General features: G+C 39.0%; 1 protein-coding gene and 1 long non-coding RNA gene across 3 annotated transcripts in view; one reads left to right on the top strand and one right to left on the bottom strand.

Annotated features, from left to right (window-relative positions):
* Positions 1-16,218, bottom strand: part of LOC122490116 — a 117,938-nt gene that overhangs the window by 94,872 nt on the left and 6,848 nt on the right. The gene's annotated exons all lie outside the window — the stretch shown is intronic.
* Positions 924-14,671, top strand: MTRF1L (mitochondrial translation release factor 1 like). 2 transcript variants are annotated; one of them, XM_043592632.1, is made up of 7 exons: positions 924-1,535; positions 6,768-6,847; positions 9,121-9,304; positions 9,792-9,955; positions 11,640-11,757; positions 13,077-13,213; positions 14,420-14,671. In XM_043592632.1, exons 1-7 carry the CDS (start codon positions 1,277-1,279, stop codon positions 14,615-14,617), a joined length of 1,140 nt encoding a protein of 379 aa, XP_043448567.1. In that variant the 5' UTR covers positions 924-1,276; the 3' UTR covers positions 14,618-14,671. The 2 variants fall into 2 exon arrangements, with proteins under 2 accessions (XP_043448567.1, XP_043448568.1); XM_043592633.1 differs by having other exon boundaries at positions 1,426-1,535; positions 9,146-9,304.

The raw sequence follows: 16,218 nt of genomic DNA, 5'->3' as shown, positions 1-16,218 counted from the left end.
AGTTGGAGTTTTTAAGTAGCAAAACCTATTTCTGGTCTGTATTATTTGGAGAGACATCTCATCCCTCCACTTCACTTTATATTTGTATGTGGAGCTCCGGAATGAATAGAGGCAATGCAAACGCATTCTACAAAAATTTTATACTTCATCTCAGTAGTGTTGAGTAGACGACTTAAGAATGACTTAACCTTGTCAAGAGCTTCTGTATTTACCTTTTTTTTTTTTTTTTATAAATCAATTGCAATTTTCAGTATTTCAGCTCTCTCAACAGTGAACAGAGTAGACCCTGAGCAAGCCAGTTAGTGGGAATTCCCAGTGAGTCAGCCCTTGTATCCCTAGGACTGTCTTTATTATTATTCCCTCATATCCATCCCACTGGTGGGTTGTAAAAAGATCTTTAGAGAAATGCAGAGCATTAGGCCAATAAACCTCAGTATCCCTGGCACCAATCCGCTATCTTAAGGTTTTTGGAGAGAGAGAGATGGAGGCTGGGCTACCGAAGGTGGGACTATTACGGCTTTGCTGCGCTGTGGTTTATAGGAACATAGAATCGCTCAATCTCTTTTAAAAGTAGCTAGCGATAACTAGGAGTGAGACCGGACTGGCAGGAGACTCGGGTGAGGAAGGAAGTTGTTTGAAAGCAAGTTACATGGCAGATAGAGGACAGGAAAGCAGATTTTGAGAAATCACTTTCACAGGTTGCCTTTCAGTACACTAGTCCTGTCCTCATTAATACGAGCCTTTACCCACCGCCGGAAAGAGAAACTTTAGCAGAAACGAAGGAAGAGGAGTAAGCACACATACACACACCGATGCCCATCCTACAATTCACTCTTGGAGACGAAAGGCCTGTGTTCTCAGCCCCGGTAGCGGACTACACTGCCCTCCGCTGCGGTACTCGAAATCCTCATTCAGTGCTTGGAAAATAAATCCTCGACGTCAGAAAACCGGGTGGCAACCTGCAACATCCCCCTTCCTGTCCAACACACCGCCCTGGTACATCCGAGACATTTCCGACCGCGCTTCTTGGAGGGGTCTCCCAGACTCACTCCGATCGCACCCCGCTCTGCCCCCTTCCGGCCGGCGCGCGCCTGGCGACATTTAAACGCTTGCCTGGAAGTTCCCACCGAGGCTTTCGGGAGGCCCTTTAAAACTGGCGCGTGCGCTGGGGTAGGTACGATCAGTTCTCGCCGGGTTTCCAAACTCCGCGCAGTGTCGCGAGACTCGCTATCCGAAACTTCCGGTTCTGGTCCGCCTCGGTGATTGCAACTTGGCTATGCGGTCTCGGCTTCTGTTTAGTGCTGCCCGGTGTCTTCGGGCGCTCCGGGCTATTAGCCCAGCCCGTCGGCACCTAAAGTGCGGCAGCCTGCCGCTGGAGGAGCTGTTCGCCCCCGGCGGACCTTTGCGGACCTTCCTGGAGCGCCGGGCAAGGTGTGAAGCCCAGTTGCAGTTCGGGGGGTCTGAGCTGCTGGCGGTGGCCAAACTGCTGAGCGAGAAGGAGCAGGAGCTGCAGGAGACCGAGCATTTGCTACACGGTGAGGGCCGGGCCTAGGGGAACGGGATTCAAAGCCGATTCTTGACTCTTAGTTTGCCTCGTCAACTAAGCCGCTGGTCAGGTGTCCATACCTCCCCAAGTTAGAAGTTCTTTACTCCGTTGCAACCCTTTTTGGCTTAGGTCGGAGGTCAAGGCATCACTGTGTGCGCTCTGACTCCGTCCTCTCCCTTTTGAGCCCCTGTGCTCCCTGGACAGGATGCTCCGCCCCCTTTTACAAAATTTAAATTTATCGATTGTCTACTGGCCGAAGATCTTTAGCTTACCAGGGACAAATAAGGGACCATCCCTGTTACGTGCTTGAAAGCAGGGTTTCTCAAAGGGACCAACTGGGATAGTGTCAAGAGAGGTGCATGCTAAAACTAGACTTTGGACTCAGAATCTGAGACCTAGAAATATGCATTTTTAACAAGTTTCCCAAGTGATTAGTGTGCATTCGAATCTGGATGGGTCCTAAGTTTCTGCATTTCTACAATGAACCACACTTTGGCTAGCTTGACTCTAGAGAAGATGTATTCAAGGAGAGAAAATTAACACTACAGCTGAAAAGTGAGAACAGATAACTGAATAAACACCTAGGGAAAGCAAGGAGAACTTGTTGGGAAGGTCTTGTGCAGTGATAAAGTTCCACCCTTAGAATCCTCTAAGGTTAATAATGGTTTAACCTTTATTATTTTACCGTACTTCAGGCTTTGCTTAACTATTTTTATGTATTAAATCACCCGGTTCACATATCAAACTGTGAAGTAGGTACTGTTAGCCTCATGTGACATAAGAGGAACATGAGGCATGGAGGTAAAGTAACTGCTCAGGCTAAACAGCTTTTAAGGAATGGAGTTTGGATTGGACTGACTCCAGATCTCATGTTTTTAATCCCTGTACTCTTTGTTAACCAAGAAAGAAGAGGAGTTACGGGGAGTGGCAGGTTGAAACATTTTGTAAAGGTATGAAATACTAACCTAAAAAGGTTGATTTTTATCCTGTTGGCAGAAGGGAGCCAGCTGAAGCTTTTAGATTGGGGAGTGAATGCCAGAAATGGCTTACTTGCTTAGAAAGTTTTCTGTCTGGTAATCTGGAAGTCAGCCTGGAACGAGATTGCAGATGCTTGGAAAACAGAAGACTGAAGTCTAGTTGAGACTTAAGGAGAGTCTAAATCAGGTGATTTAAGAGAAAATGTGGCTTCCCAGAGTGGGGTTAAAAAAAGGATTACTTAACCATACTAGGAAAAATACTTCGCAAGAAAAATAAAATTGATTTCATAGCTTAAGCCAAGCTTAAAAACCAAATGGATATACGGGTTAAATATTTTAAAAACCTAGCTGTAAAGAAGTAAACAGAATGTTAGAAAATTGTTACTGGCAGAACACAACTCAGCTTAATGATAGAAAATATCATTTAGCAACTCCTGAATTCTTACTTTATGTCAGACACTACTAATTACCCAGAAAATACAGAACTAGTTTTTAGGAGCTCGCAGTCTAGTGAAGAAGTAAAAATATATGTGAACAAGTGCTCGTTTTAATTTCTGCAATAAAGAGCAGTTATAAAAAGCAAAAGGAGGCATTTAAGTGAATTTCAAAGAGAATGCAGGAGGTTGCCAAACAGTACGAGAAGGGATTGAAGGCAGAGGTGGCCAGCAAGAAGAAGAAAGTACCAAATTGGAAGACATGATATAGCAGGAGCATAGAGTAGGTATGGGAGGTGATAATGTAACAGAAACTTGAAACCAGAAACACAGTTCAGAACGCTGCATGACAAAGAAACTGGATTTGTTCCTACAGACTGTGAGAAGTTAGCACGTTTTTAAGCAGAGAAGTGACTTTTTTTTTTAAATCATTTTTGAGAGAGAGAGACAGCACGAGTTGGGAGGGGCAGAGAGAAAGGGGGACACAGGATCTGAGCAGGCTCCAAGCTTTCAGCACAGAGCCTGATGTAGGGCTCAAACTCACGAACTATAAGAGCATGACCTAAGCTGAAGTGGGATGCTAAACCGACAGAGCCACCCAGGCACTGCGAGAAATGACATCTTTTGAAAGATTAATGTTGGTGTCAGTGTTTGAGAACGAACTGGAGTATTCTCCAGGGACCCTGGTGGCTGAAAGGCCAGTGAGAAGGTAGTTGAAACCGTGCAAGAAAGAGGTGGTGATAGGCATGGGCCACACTCACAAGACATTCTAACAATAGTCAGGATTTGGTGGCTTACGTCCCGAGAAGAGTGAAGGAGAGAATTCTAAGAAAAGTCTTAGGCTTCTGGGTTCAGAACATGAATGGTACTGTTAACTAAGATGAAAATATAAAAGCTGGATAAATTTTAGGAAAAAAAGATGTTTTGTGCCAAACAGGCAGCCATATTAAGCCAGGAGTACCTGTAAGGACATTCAGATGAAGAAATTCAGATAAAGATAATGGTCTAGAGAAAACACTACTGGCAGAGGAGAAAAACTGAGCCTGAATAATCGTATGAGAACTCAGCATATATTTGACAAAGTAAAGCTTAGAAGCAGATGAGAATACTCAGGAAGAAGTGGTTGAGAAAGAAACAAGACACTAACAAAGGTAGAAATACACAGTATTGGAGGAGCAGGCAGGACAAAGCTATAAAAGATCGAGAAAGAAAAGGCAGAGCTTTGGGACCCTGAACAAGATAAATGAAGCTGTAAACACCAATTAAAATGTCAAGGGATTGTTGATACTGGACTTATAGAAAGGGCTCACCTTTTCAGCTCACACTGAAATAAGCCTTTACATCTGGCAATTTTATCATGGGTGATTTTAATAAAAACGATGTCGGGGCACCTGGGTGGCTCAGTCAGTTAAGTGTCCGATTCTTGGTTTGGGCTCAAGTCATGATCTCATGGTTTGTGAGTTCAAGCCCTGCATCAGGCTCTGTACTGACAGCCTGGAACCTGCTTCGGATTCTGTGTTTCTCTCTCTCTCTCCCCCTCCCTAACTCATGCTGTCTTTGTCTCTCTCAAAATAAATAAATAAAACTTAAAAACAAGATGTTATTAATATGATTATGAAATCCAGTGTGACAACTAGAGAACTAAATGAGAATTAACACGAGAAATCGTAAACCTGGCATTGAATCTCCAGGAGTTTGGGACGGAAAAGTGGGGGGTGACAAGTGTTCACTTGAAGGGTTGAAGAGAACAAGAACCTTTACAGCAGGGAAAACATAAACATATTGGTAGACAGAGGAGAAGGCAGGCATGTGATAGGTGCCGAGTGAACATGCTGATTAATAACAGTGAATGAGAAAGAACTAGTATATTTCCACTGCGTACGAATAACCCCAGTCTAAACCCTCCAGAGCTATGCTGTCTGGTAATAGTAGCCAGTGGCCACACAAGGCTACTAAGCACCAGTAATGTAGTTAGTCTGAATTGAGATATGCTGTTAAGGATAACAGATTTCAAACACCTAATATAAAAAATAATTTTTGATATTTTAAGGTACATGTTGAAATGATAATGTTTTACACGTACTGGGTTAAATAAAATGTAGTATTAAAATTAAATTACTTCAAGACCTTATTTCTAATCCCCTTAGCCTTACAGAAGATGCAGAACTGAAAGTCACCCTAGAGGTCATCCAGCCTAGCTCCTTCACTGTTGCTGAGATAATGGAGATTCAGAGAAGTTGGATATGTTGCCCTGAGAGAATCCTAGCAGTTGAACTAGGACTAGAATTCATTTTTCCTTTGTGTAATTCAACACATTTGCCATTCCACCACATTTTTCTGTGCAGAATTCCTGCCAAAATAATTTCCTGCCTTTCCACCAACACTCTGAATAGTTGCTTATCTCATTATTGCTGTTGCCATTTTCTCTCCTTGAGTTAATGCTGCTTTCCTTTTTCTGCCCATCCCAAAAATAAATGCAAAAACAGTCCTTTAGTGTGCTACCATTTTAATATTTAATCACAAAGTGTTTTAGATTGTAATTCTGTGTGAGTTTTCTCCCCTAGAAAAATATAAAGACACTAAAATTATCTAAAATCCTGCCTTGAGGGCAGGTCTTACATATTATTATCTCCAGTTCCTAGTATAGCTGGTACTTAATCAGTGAACAAACATACAAACTGATACTTTGGAAGAGCCTGATCTTTCAACAAAGAAAGCTATTTGTAATAACTAAAGAAATTTCCCTTCTCTCCTTTCTATAGGTCGCATATTGTCCATAGGATAGAGAAATGAGAAAATATATTTTGTAAGGTAAAAATGAAAACTCAGACAAAATAAGAAAGTAAAAGCAAGTTGGGTGGGGGAGTACTTCATATAAATCTTCTGTAAACATTAGGGAAGATCTAAATGTTTGGTGGATATTTTATATTAATGAAATATTAGGTAAAGAGATAAATTTCTATTTTTTTATACAATTTTTTTAATGTTTATTTTCAAGAGAGAGAGTGAGCATGAGCAGGGGAAGGGAAGAGAGAGAAGGAGACACAGAATCCAAAGCAGGCTCCATCCAGGCTCTGAGCTGTCAGCACAGAGCCCGACATGGGGCTCAAACTCATGAACCATGAGCTCATGACCTGAGCCAAAGTCGGACGCTTAAGTGACTGAGCCACCCAGGCACTCCTCTATTTTTTAATTCAGTTTGGTTTAACTGATGGAAACTTTAATTCCCCTTCTGGTCTGACGACTCAGTGAATTTTTTGTTGTGTAGTCTAAGTTGGAAAACTAAAACCATATTTGTTAACATGAATATTTCATGGGGGTAGAATTATAGGATAGTTCAATAGGTTCTTTATATTTTTCTGTAGATTCTTTTTTTTTTTTTTAACGTTTATTTAACGTTAGACAGAGCATGAACGGGGGAGGGTCAGAGAGAGAGAGAGAGAGACACAGAATTTGAAACAGGCTCCAGGCTCTGAGCTGTCAGCACAGAGCCTGATGCGGGGCTTGAACTCACGGACCGCGAGATCATGACCTGAGCCGAAGTCAGATGCTTAACCGACTGAGCCACCCAGGCGCCCCATCTGTAGATTCTTTTTAATCTTATGCTTCTGTCATCAGCAAAAAAGTTTGTTTTTTCTTTTAAGCTACATGCTAATGAAAACGAATGCATACAGTGCTTTTAATTAATGGCAGTTATGAAAAGGACAAGGAAGACATTTTTCCCTTTGGCTACAATAATAAAATGAAGACCTTGAATTCTGTTTAATTCCTTAATTAAGAAAAACTTAACCTACTGCCTTATTTCCATAGATGAAAATGAAGACTTAAGGAAACTTGCAGAGAATGAAATAACTTTATGCCAAAAACAAATAACTCAGCTGAAGCATCAGGTATGGTATCTGCAAACAATAAAGATTTTGTGCTATTACTTCTAATGAATTTTATTGTAAGTTGATAAAAACAACTCAAGAAGTAACTAGCTTGTTAGTACTTAGAATTATAAACTTTTCTAAAGCAGGAAAAAGTATACTCCGGGTGGTGCTATTTTTATCATAATAAAAGGATCGGACAGCTGTGGAAAGAAAGGTGACTGCCATATTGATACGAGTTTTCTAAAAAGCAGTGGGATAAATATCAGTATTCTACTTCCCCTCTTTTGGTTTTTTAAAAGAGGTGAGGGGTAGATGGTGAGTAGAAACAGTTACAGAGCGGTGGTAGATTGTGAGCTCCTTGGCAGCAGAAATATTTTTCCTATCTTTGGCACTATGAAAGTGCCAGACCTAGGATCGACCCTCAGCTTTTAGAACTGAATTATACTGCTTTGGTTTTACATATGGGAGAATATATAGGCATTAGATGAAGAGTAATCATTATTTTAATGTTTATTTATTTTGAGAGAGTGTGAGCAGGTGAGGGGCAGAGAGAGAGAGACACAGAATCTGAAGCAGGCTCCAGGCTCCGAGCTGTCAGCACAGAGCCCGTCTCAAACTGGGGAACAGTGAGATCATGACCTGAGCGAAGTCGACGCTTAACCAACTGAGCCACCCAGGTGCCCCAATGCAATCATTATTTTAAATTAGACCTAGTCTTTTATGCAGATTCTGTAAAGCAGAGCTTAAAGATTTATAGTAGTTATCTCTGAGGATGTAAGTAAAAGAACATGCTATGGTGAGGAAGGAGCCCAGGAAAAGGGGGTGCTTCATTTAAAGATTACATTTCTTCTCTAGTCAAAAGTGGAACTCATCAAAAGTTAATGTCCTTACCACCCATTCCAGAGGGAAAGTTCCACCATGAAGTGAAGTCTCATATAATTTGCCTTCTTCCCATTTTCTAATATTTTTGTGAAATACAAGGACATATGTATTAAAGGTTTCTGTTCATTGACTAGTAGTTAACAAACACATAAATTCAACTAGTTACTCAAGATTTGAATGACCATGATGTACTGGCATAGGCTAGAGAGATGGAAAAGTAGTAACAACTATAGCTCCCAACCAACATAAAGTATGATACTTTACAATTCAGGCAGATCTGGGTTCAAATTCTAGTTCTTCCACTTTCTAGTTGTATGTTCTTGGGCAATGAGATTATTCAACTAAATTAAGCTTAAATTTAGTTTTAACATCTTAACTAGAGCAAGAAACTATCTTCCCAAGACTGATTTCAGAATTAAAGTATATAAAGTGCTTAACAGAGTGCTTGTCACATACTAAGAGACCAGTAAATGTTGGTAGCTTTTCTTATTTAACTCACCTAATGAAAGAAGCTTTTATTCTGCGTCCTCTTAATTAGTACATACTGAAGTGTGAAAGGTATATTGTCAGGGAAGGAGGACTGATCTAGGCACCTTGATTTGAGTTCTGCCTGCTCTGCCAGAAGCTAACCTTTTTCTCTTTTGCAAGTCATTTAGTCTCTACAGCCTCACTTTACTTTACATGCAAAAGGACCAGATCACACATCATCTCTAAGGGCCTTTTCAGTTCCAAAATTACAAATTTCTCTTCCAAAGTAAAGAAACTTAAAAAAATAGAAACATACAATTTTAGTCTTTTTTTTTTTCTATTCTGCCATACTAGGCTATAGATTTCAAAACGGTAAGAGTTAGGATCTTCTTTTGCATCCTGCACACAGTATAGTGTCCTACTCACAGCAAGCTCTGAATTATTAACCAAACAGAACTGACATAAAGTTTTACATAAACACCAAAAATAAACAAATTAGACCCATAAGTTTTATCTGGACCTTATAGCATTTATAATATAGTTGTAACATTATATTTTTTAGAAGTTATGCACTACTATATGGTTCTAATTGGCAAGATGGTTGAAGAGTAATCAGCAATATTTGTTTAGAGAAACTTTAAGTAATTCACTATTTAAATCCTGTTGCATCTTGGGGCGCCTGGGTGCCTCAGTCGGTTGAGCATCTGACTTTGGCTCAGGTCATGACTTCACGGTTCGGGAGTTCGAGCCCTGCGTCGGGCTCTGCTGAAAGCTCAGAGCCTGGAGCCTGCTTTGGATTCTGCGTCTCCCTCTCTCTCTCTCAAAAATAAACATTAAAAAAAATTTTTTTAAATCCTGCATCTAATCATTTAGTGTTTTTTTTTTTTTTAAGTTTTAAATAATTCCTAATTATAGGAGGGGTGATATTTTTGTATTTACAGATTATCTTACTTTTGGTTCCCTCAGAAGAAACAGATGAAAATGATTTGATCCTGGAGGTAACTGCAGGAGTTGGGGGTCAGGAGGCAATGTTGTTTACATCAGAGATGTTCGATATGTATCAGCAATATGCTGCATTTAAAAGATGGCATTTTGAAACCCTGGAATATTTTCCAAGTGAAATAGGTAAGTTCACTGTTTAATTGATTTGGGGGAAAGAACAGATTTAATCTATCTACATGTGTCATATGATGATGTTTGGAGAGACCGTAACTAAGCTTTAGAATTTATTGGTAAGGAAGCTTACCTGATTTTATGTTTACCATTCACTTAATAATTTTGAATGCAAATATACCTGTTTTGAGTGGGCCTATAAAATACTAGTCATTCACTACTCACCACTGAATGATTAATGATCTTTTAAAAGTGCTCTTTTACACGTTATTGAATCAATTCATTAATACCATAAATACTTTATGTTTAGTGATTATTAGCAATAAAGGTATTAAGTGTTAAAACACTGGATATCTAGACTTGCTAAAGTATTTCAATGCTTTTATATTCTGTATGCTTATATTGGTTTGTAGCTCTTTTAAGTATATTTCAAGATGGTGGAAGTGATGATCAGTTGTTTATAAATGGCAATAATAATTGTTCACTCAATATTTTCAAGGTGGCCTTAGACATGCGTCTGCCAGCATTGGGGGTGTAGAGGCCTATAAGCACCTGAAATTTGAAGGTGGTGTACACAGAGTACAAAGAGTGCCAAAAACAGAGAAGCAAGGTCGCATCCATACCAGCACCATGACTGTGGCAATCTTACCCCAACCGACCGAGGTAAGGCATCAGTCTCCTCTCCTTGGAATCCTGCGCTCAGCACAGTGCCTTGCCCCCAGAGTAACAACTCACTTCACTGAACTGAATAACTCCTTTGCTCATCTTTAGCCTTTATCATGTATTTTGAGGGTTTAATAATCTCTTATCTCAGTCCAAAAAAATATCTTACAATAGATAGTAATAGTTAAAGATATATAAATGATCTAATGTTGCACTATTTATTAATTTTTGTCCGCCACTAAGTTTAGTTAAGACCATCTCAGTAGGAGAAACAGTATTACCCTACTTTAAATAGGATTTAATACTGATTACCCTTCATAATGATTTTTGTTTTGTCTGACTTTCCCAGAGTGTAAATAGAAGAATTCTTTTTTAACAAGGGTTAACAGAACTGCTACTTCATAACCCAGTTGCATTAAAATGCAAATACATTGGGCGCCTCGGTGGCTCAGTCGGTCAAGCATTAAGCATCCAGCTCTGGATTTCAGCTCAGCTCATGATCTCATGGTTCATGGGTTTGAGCCCAGTGTCGGGCTCTGCACTAACAGCACAGAGCTGCTCAGGATTCTCTTCCCTTTTTCTCTGCCCCTCCTCCCTGCTCTCTCTCAAAATAAATAAACTTCAAAAAGATGGAAGTATATTGTTACTTCAATATTGCTATGAGTAACATTGCTCATAATGAGTATACTTTATTCTCACAAGCAAATTCTCAGTCTATATGGTATTTGTAAAATAAATAAATTACATCCCTTTTGCTGAAAGTGATAGGAAATATATGACTTGTTTTTCAGGATGAAGGATGAAGTATGAATGATTTGAGGAGAAGAAAGTTTAATTGACTTAGTTGACTCTTTAAGTTCCTTTCTTTAATCTAATTTATACATGAAGCCTAGATGAGGCACAGAACAGTTAAGGAAGAGCCTGATATTAGTTGCTTTGGTTTAAGTATTTTGAAGACAGAAATAGTTCAGGAAAAGATGGACTGAAGTCCATTATTTAATGCTTCTAGCAACCATACAAGGAGCACATAGGGAGACACAGAGGGCCTGTGAATGGTAGGAGTCCTGTTGTCAGGGTGCGGACCTGTTGCAGAATGGTCCGTAGTAGTTCATGAAATAGAGCTTTTTAAAATCTGGTGCTTCTAATGGCAACTTCCAGGACAGAGCATTATGCTGATGTCAGATCCCAGCTATGTATGACTTCTTGGCTTTTTTGCCTTTTGCTGTTTCCATCTGCCTGTCCTAAGTCCCCCTTTATTTAAAATTAAACAAAATAAGCCTTCCCATAATTCTTAAGCTAGCAGTGGTTTTTTTTCCTGTGTTAAAGTCTTTTTTAACTCAGAAATAACCCACAAAAGCTCACTTTAATTCCTATATTCACATTTCTAGTATTAGCTAAGTTCTTCTGTTCATGTATTAAGGAAGAGGGTAATTAACAGAGAAGTCCAGTTTTTGAGGATTCGGGAGGGTTTATTTTTGTTTTGTATTATATTTTGATCTACTTTTCCAAAAAAGAGATGTTTTAAAAAATGGTATCCTTCCAACTTTTCTATCCTTAAAATTAAAACTTCTCAATCTTATAATTCTATGACATGTAATTATACACATAAATGGATAGTTCTTGCCCTTGAACAGTTCACATACATGTGATATTTTTAAATCCCAACTTTGCCTCTTATGTATAGATCAATCTGGTAATTAATCCCAAAGATTTGAGAATTGATACTAAACGAGCCAGTGGAGCTGGAGGACAGCATGTAAATACCACGGACAGTGCTGTCCGGATAGTTCATCTTCCAACAGGTATGTCCTTATTTCTTCAACATAAAACTTTGAAGAAAGAAAACAAATTCTGATTAACCTGACTGATTTTCCATTGTAATAGATCCTCAGTTACCAGAATATATACTACTCAAGATTATTATTAAATACTTTATTTAGATTAGAATCCTTAGATGAAACTCTGCAGGATAATTGCAAAAGCCAGGAAGACCGAGGGACCTAAGCCCAGAGAATTTCCGTACAGGTGACCATGAGGAAAAGGTGTGGACAGTCTTGCAGGTAGCTTCCTCATTAAAAGAAAATCCAGGGTGCTTGGCTGGCTCCATCTGTAGAGCATGCGACTCTTGATAGCAGGGTCATGTGTTCAAGCCCCATATTGGGTGTGGAGCCTATTTAAAATTTTTAAAATTTAAATAAATAAAAAAAATCCTCAGAATGAAGTCACTATCATGGGTTCTTCTTTATCAGAAAATGCTCAAAATCACTAGTTCCTAGCTTTCTTTGAAGAGAGGAGGACATGGACTTCCTTGCTAAAATGAAAGCTTGGACTTGCTTTCTCAGAAACATGCTCACATGCAGAGTTCTGCCCATAACTTCCAGGGCTGCTGCTCCATGAAGTCCATCCACAAACCTCCAGCAGTTCTACTGGAGATACGCAGGGGAACTGTGTCTAAATATTTCTTAAGTCTTCAATATACTCTTAAGTGGAACTAAATGTGATTTACAATTATTACTGCAGTGATTTGCGTGTGATAAAGAGCAGATGGATAGCAAACTTCAGATACCTAGAAAGAATACACTGTGACTGATCTCAAATAGGCATAATTCCCATGGATCAGTAGTGTTGAACAGGAGTGATTGGTAGGTTTTTCCTTTTTAAAATTTGAGGAGGGCCTCAAGTTAAACTTTAAGATGATGTCTTATATAATATATACTATATAAACAGGAATAGGAAAACTAGATGAAACTCCTCACAAAAATATTAATTGTGCCTATCTCTATTAGGACTAACTTTTTTTTGTTTTGGTGATGACAAATAGCTACTTAAAAAAATATATGGTTGCTAGTTAAGGGTATGGAAAAACAATCCTTATTAAATGAGTAATAATTTTTGTTTAGTATGTATGCCTTCAATATGAATGTATTTGCACTATAGCTCAAGCTTCAATTTTTAGTTTTCTGAGAACTCTGTAAAAGTTATTTGTTTAGTTTATAGTCTTCCTTTATTAGAGTTGTTTTTTTTCCTCATAAAGGAAGAAGAAAAAGAAGGAAAACGTATTTCTTGATAATAAATGAAGATTTTCCTATTAAAACTGTTCAATTCTCATGACACTATTCAGGTGTTGTTTCTGAATGCCAACAAGAGAGATCTCAACTGAAAAATAGAGAGATGGCTATGAAAAAGCTACGTGCAAAACTGTACAGCATGCATCTAGAAGAAGAAACAAATAAAAGATACAGTGCTAGAAAGATTCAGGTAAAACTTAATTTAAAACATGCTCTGAAGGGGGTGCCTAGGTGGCTCAGTCTGTTGAGCGTCTCTTGATTTAGGCTCAGGTCATGAACCCAGGTTTTGGGATTGAGCCCTGTGTCGAGCTCTGCACTGAGCTTGGAGCCTGCTTCGGATTCTCTCCCTCTGCCTCTTGCCCCTTCCCCGCTTGCACACTCTCATGTGCTCTCCCTAAAATAATTTTAAAAATGCTCTGAAGGATAAAAATATAAAAATAAGATAACCCAGTTTTTATATATGCTGAAATTGTTTCAGTGTATTTGTTAAAATAAGGAAAGAATTCAAGTAGCTCAACAGAGGGTTATAGGTGTTTCATAATAATCTTAAACCTCTGCCCTCGTTTCTATATTCAAGGGCTTTGTTTCCTCAGATTTTTTTTTAATGTTTTATTACTTATTTTTGAGAGAGACAGAGTGAGAGTGGGGGAGGGGCGAAGAGAGAGGAAAACACAGAATCTGAAGCAGGCTCTAGGCCCTGAGCTGTCAGCACAGAGCGTGACCTGGGGCTCGAACTCACGAACTGCAAGATCATGACCTGAGCCGAAGTCAGACACTTAAATGACTGAGCCACCTACCCAGGCGCCTCTGTTTTTCTCAGATTTTTAACCGAAGTTACTAAAAGAGGATATATGGAATCCCCATTTTGGATCCTTGGAAAATTATGGGAGTTGGAAAGCAAACTGAATTTATTTTCTTCCTGTTTGGCATTTAATTTTACAACCACCTTGCCCTTTATTAATTCCTTTTTCTGAGAATTCATCACTGTCCTCATTGAAAATGACCAGATTAATTCACAGATATATATGGCTACCATTTGAATGCTAACTCTGTGCTAGGCTGTATGTATATATATCATCACTGTGTTGTAGGTATTATTTGTATTTTATGGATGGGGAAACTAAAGTTTAAAGCTTAAATAAATGTCTGAAGTTGTAGAGCATTGAAATGGCAGAGAGAAGATCAAATGCTATAAATCGGTCTCACTTTAAAGCCAGTACTCTTTTCTTTTTCTATTACGTCCCATGTTATTTGAGGATTCAAAATGTTTGAAACTTGGTTCTTATATCGTGTTTCAGATTATAAACAAAGAGCTTAACCTCCAGGTAACTTAAATTTGTAGGTTTAGTTGCTTTGAATCTAACTGTATCTTATGTGTTCATATATATCTGTATAGGTTGGAACCAAAGGAAGGTCAGAGAAAATAAGAACATATAATTTTCCACAGAACCGGGTCACAGATCACAGAATAAATAAGTCACTTCATGATCTTGAAGCTTTTATGCAAGGGGAATATCTACTGGATGAACTTGTAAGGTCATTGAAGGACTACGCTGATTATGAATCTTTAGTAGAAATTATTTCCAAAATGTAAATTAATTTATTATTAAAGACTTATAGCTTATAAAAATTCTACCACAGCAGATTACATTGTGTGTAAATACTAGTATTCTCTTAAAAAACATGAGTTAATACATTTGGAAGTAATGTGTGTATTTTAAAGACATAATTTATATAAATCTCTCAATATATTAGTAAAAAAATGTACAATACAATCATGACTCTGCTTATATATTTTGGACTCTTATGTGAAGTATACAAACAAAGCAAAAACAGTATTTTGTTTTCTTTAGTGTAAAATGTTTAGCAAATGATCAAACATAAAAGAAATACAATAAATATTGTATTAGTCAAAGTCCAGTTAAGAGACAGAAACCAGACCATAAATTTGAACAGGGATAATTTGGGTACAAAGAATTTTTAACTGGTAATAGGATAAGTTATAAGGGGGTAAGCGAGAACTCATGCACTGTGAATGAGAGAGAGTCCCCAAGGAAAGAACACCCTTCGAAGGAGCTTCCCTTCCCCCAGGGTAGAGTCAGGACTACTGGAGAGAGCATGGCTTTGGCCTACTTGATGACAGAAAGGTTCCCTGGGCTGCCCTGAGCCAGAGCTGGTCTGCAGGTGGTGGTGGATCAGGCCTTGAAAACAGGACCTCAAACCCTCTAGAATGATAAACAAGCAGTCTCCCACCAAGGTGTCAGAGAAACTTGTTGGACAGTTAAGTATCAGTTTGTGTCTGCATTAGTCAGGGTTCTCCAGAGAAACCGAACCAGTAGGATGTGGGAGATTTATTAGGAGGAACTGGCTCATGTGATTATGGCAGGTGGCAAGTCCAAAACCTGCAATGTGACCTAGCAGGCTGGAGACAGCCACAGGAACTGATGCTGTGTTCCAGTCCAAAAGCAGTCTGCTGGAGAAGTCTCTCTTGCCCAAGGGAAGCCAGTCTTTTTTTTCTTTTCAGGCCTTCAACTGATTGGATGAAGCCATCCACCTTATGGAGGACATTCTGCTTTGCTCAAAGTTCATTGATTTAAATGTTAATTTCATGTAAAAACACCTTACAGAAACCTAGGGTAATGTGGACTAAGTATCCTGGCACCCTGTTGACACATGGGCCAAGAGCACCCCCCCCCCCCCCCCCCCCCGCTGGCAGCTGTGCCCTAGATGAGAAACGAGAGAAGCCTGTCCCTCCACCACCCCCTAGCGACAAAACTTGGTACCAGACAGGTCCAGCTGCAGTATTCGGAAGTGGGGTGATGAAGGGTAAATTTGTTGCTGAGAGGCAACAATTTGGTAACTGACCTAAATACCCATATGCATTACCTAGTTTCAACAATTGATACGTTTTCATATATTCTTGGTGTTAGAAGTTACAAGTATTGTTACATTGTTAAATATTTCCACTTGCATTGTTAAAAATAAGGATATTATATTCTATTATTAATATGTATTCTATAATATATTCTACTTAATCATTTATTATCACATGTAACAAAATTCTCAGTAGTTCCCTAAAATCTTCAAATACCCAATTCAGATCCTCCCAATTCTCCCCCAAATGCCTTAACTGGCTTCTTCAGACCAGGATCCAGCTAAGGATCCCACATGGAATCTGCTGGTTACATTGTGTAA

The sequence above is a fragment of the Prionailurus bengalensis genome, chromosome B2 (assembly GCF_016509475.1).
Source record: "Prionailurus bengalensis isolate Pbe53 chromosome B2, Fcat_Pben_1.1_paternal_pri, whole genome shotgun sequence".
NCBI classification, from domain to species: Eukaryota; Metazoa; Chordata; class Mammalia; order Carnivora; family Felidae; genus Prionailurus; species Prionailurus bengalensis.
The sequence above is the reverse complement of the archived record's forward strand: the minus strand, read 5'-3'. Positions and strand labels throughout refer to the sequence as shown.

Bases quoted from the DNA above. Each gene is read 5' to 3' on its own strand.
- MTRF1L (XM_043592632.1), top strand. From the start codon at position 1,277: ATGCGGTCTCGGCTTCTGTTTAGTGCTGCCCGGTGTCTTCGGGCGCTC. The intron at 6,848-9,120 runs GTATGGTATCTG...TTGTATTTACAG, and splicing joins TAACTCAGCTGAAGCATCAG to ATTATCTTACTTTTGGTTCC. The intron at 9,305-9,791 runs GTAAGTTCACTG...AATATTTTCAAG, and splicing joins ATATTTTCCAAGTGAAATAG to GTGGCCTTAGACATGCGTCT.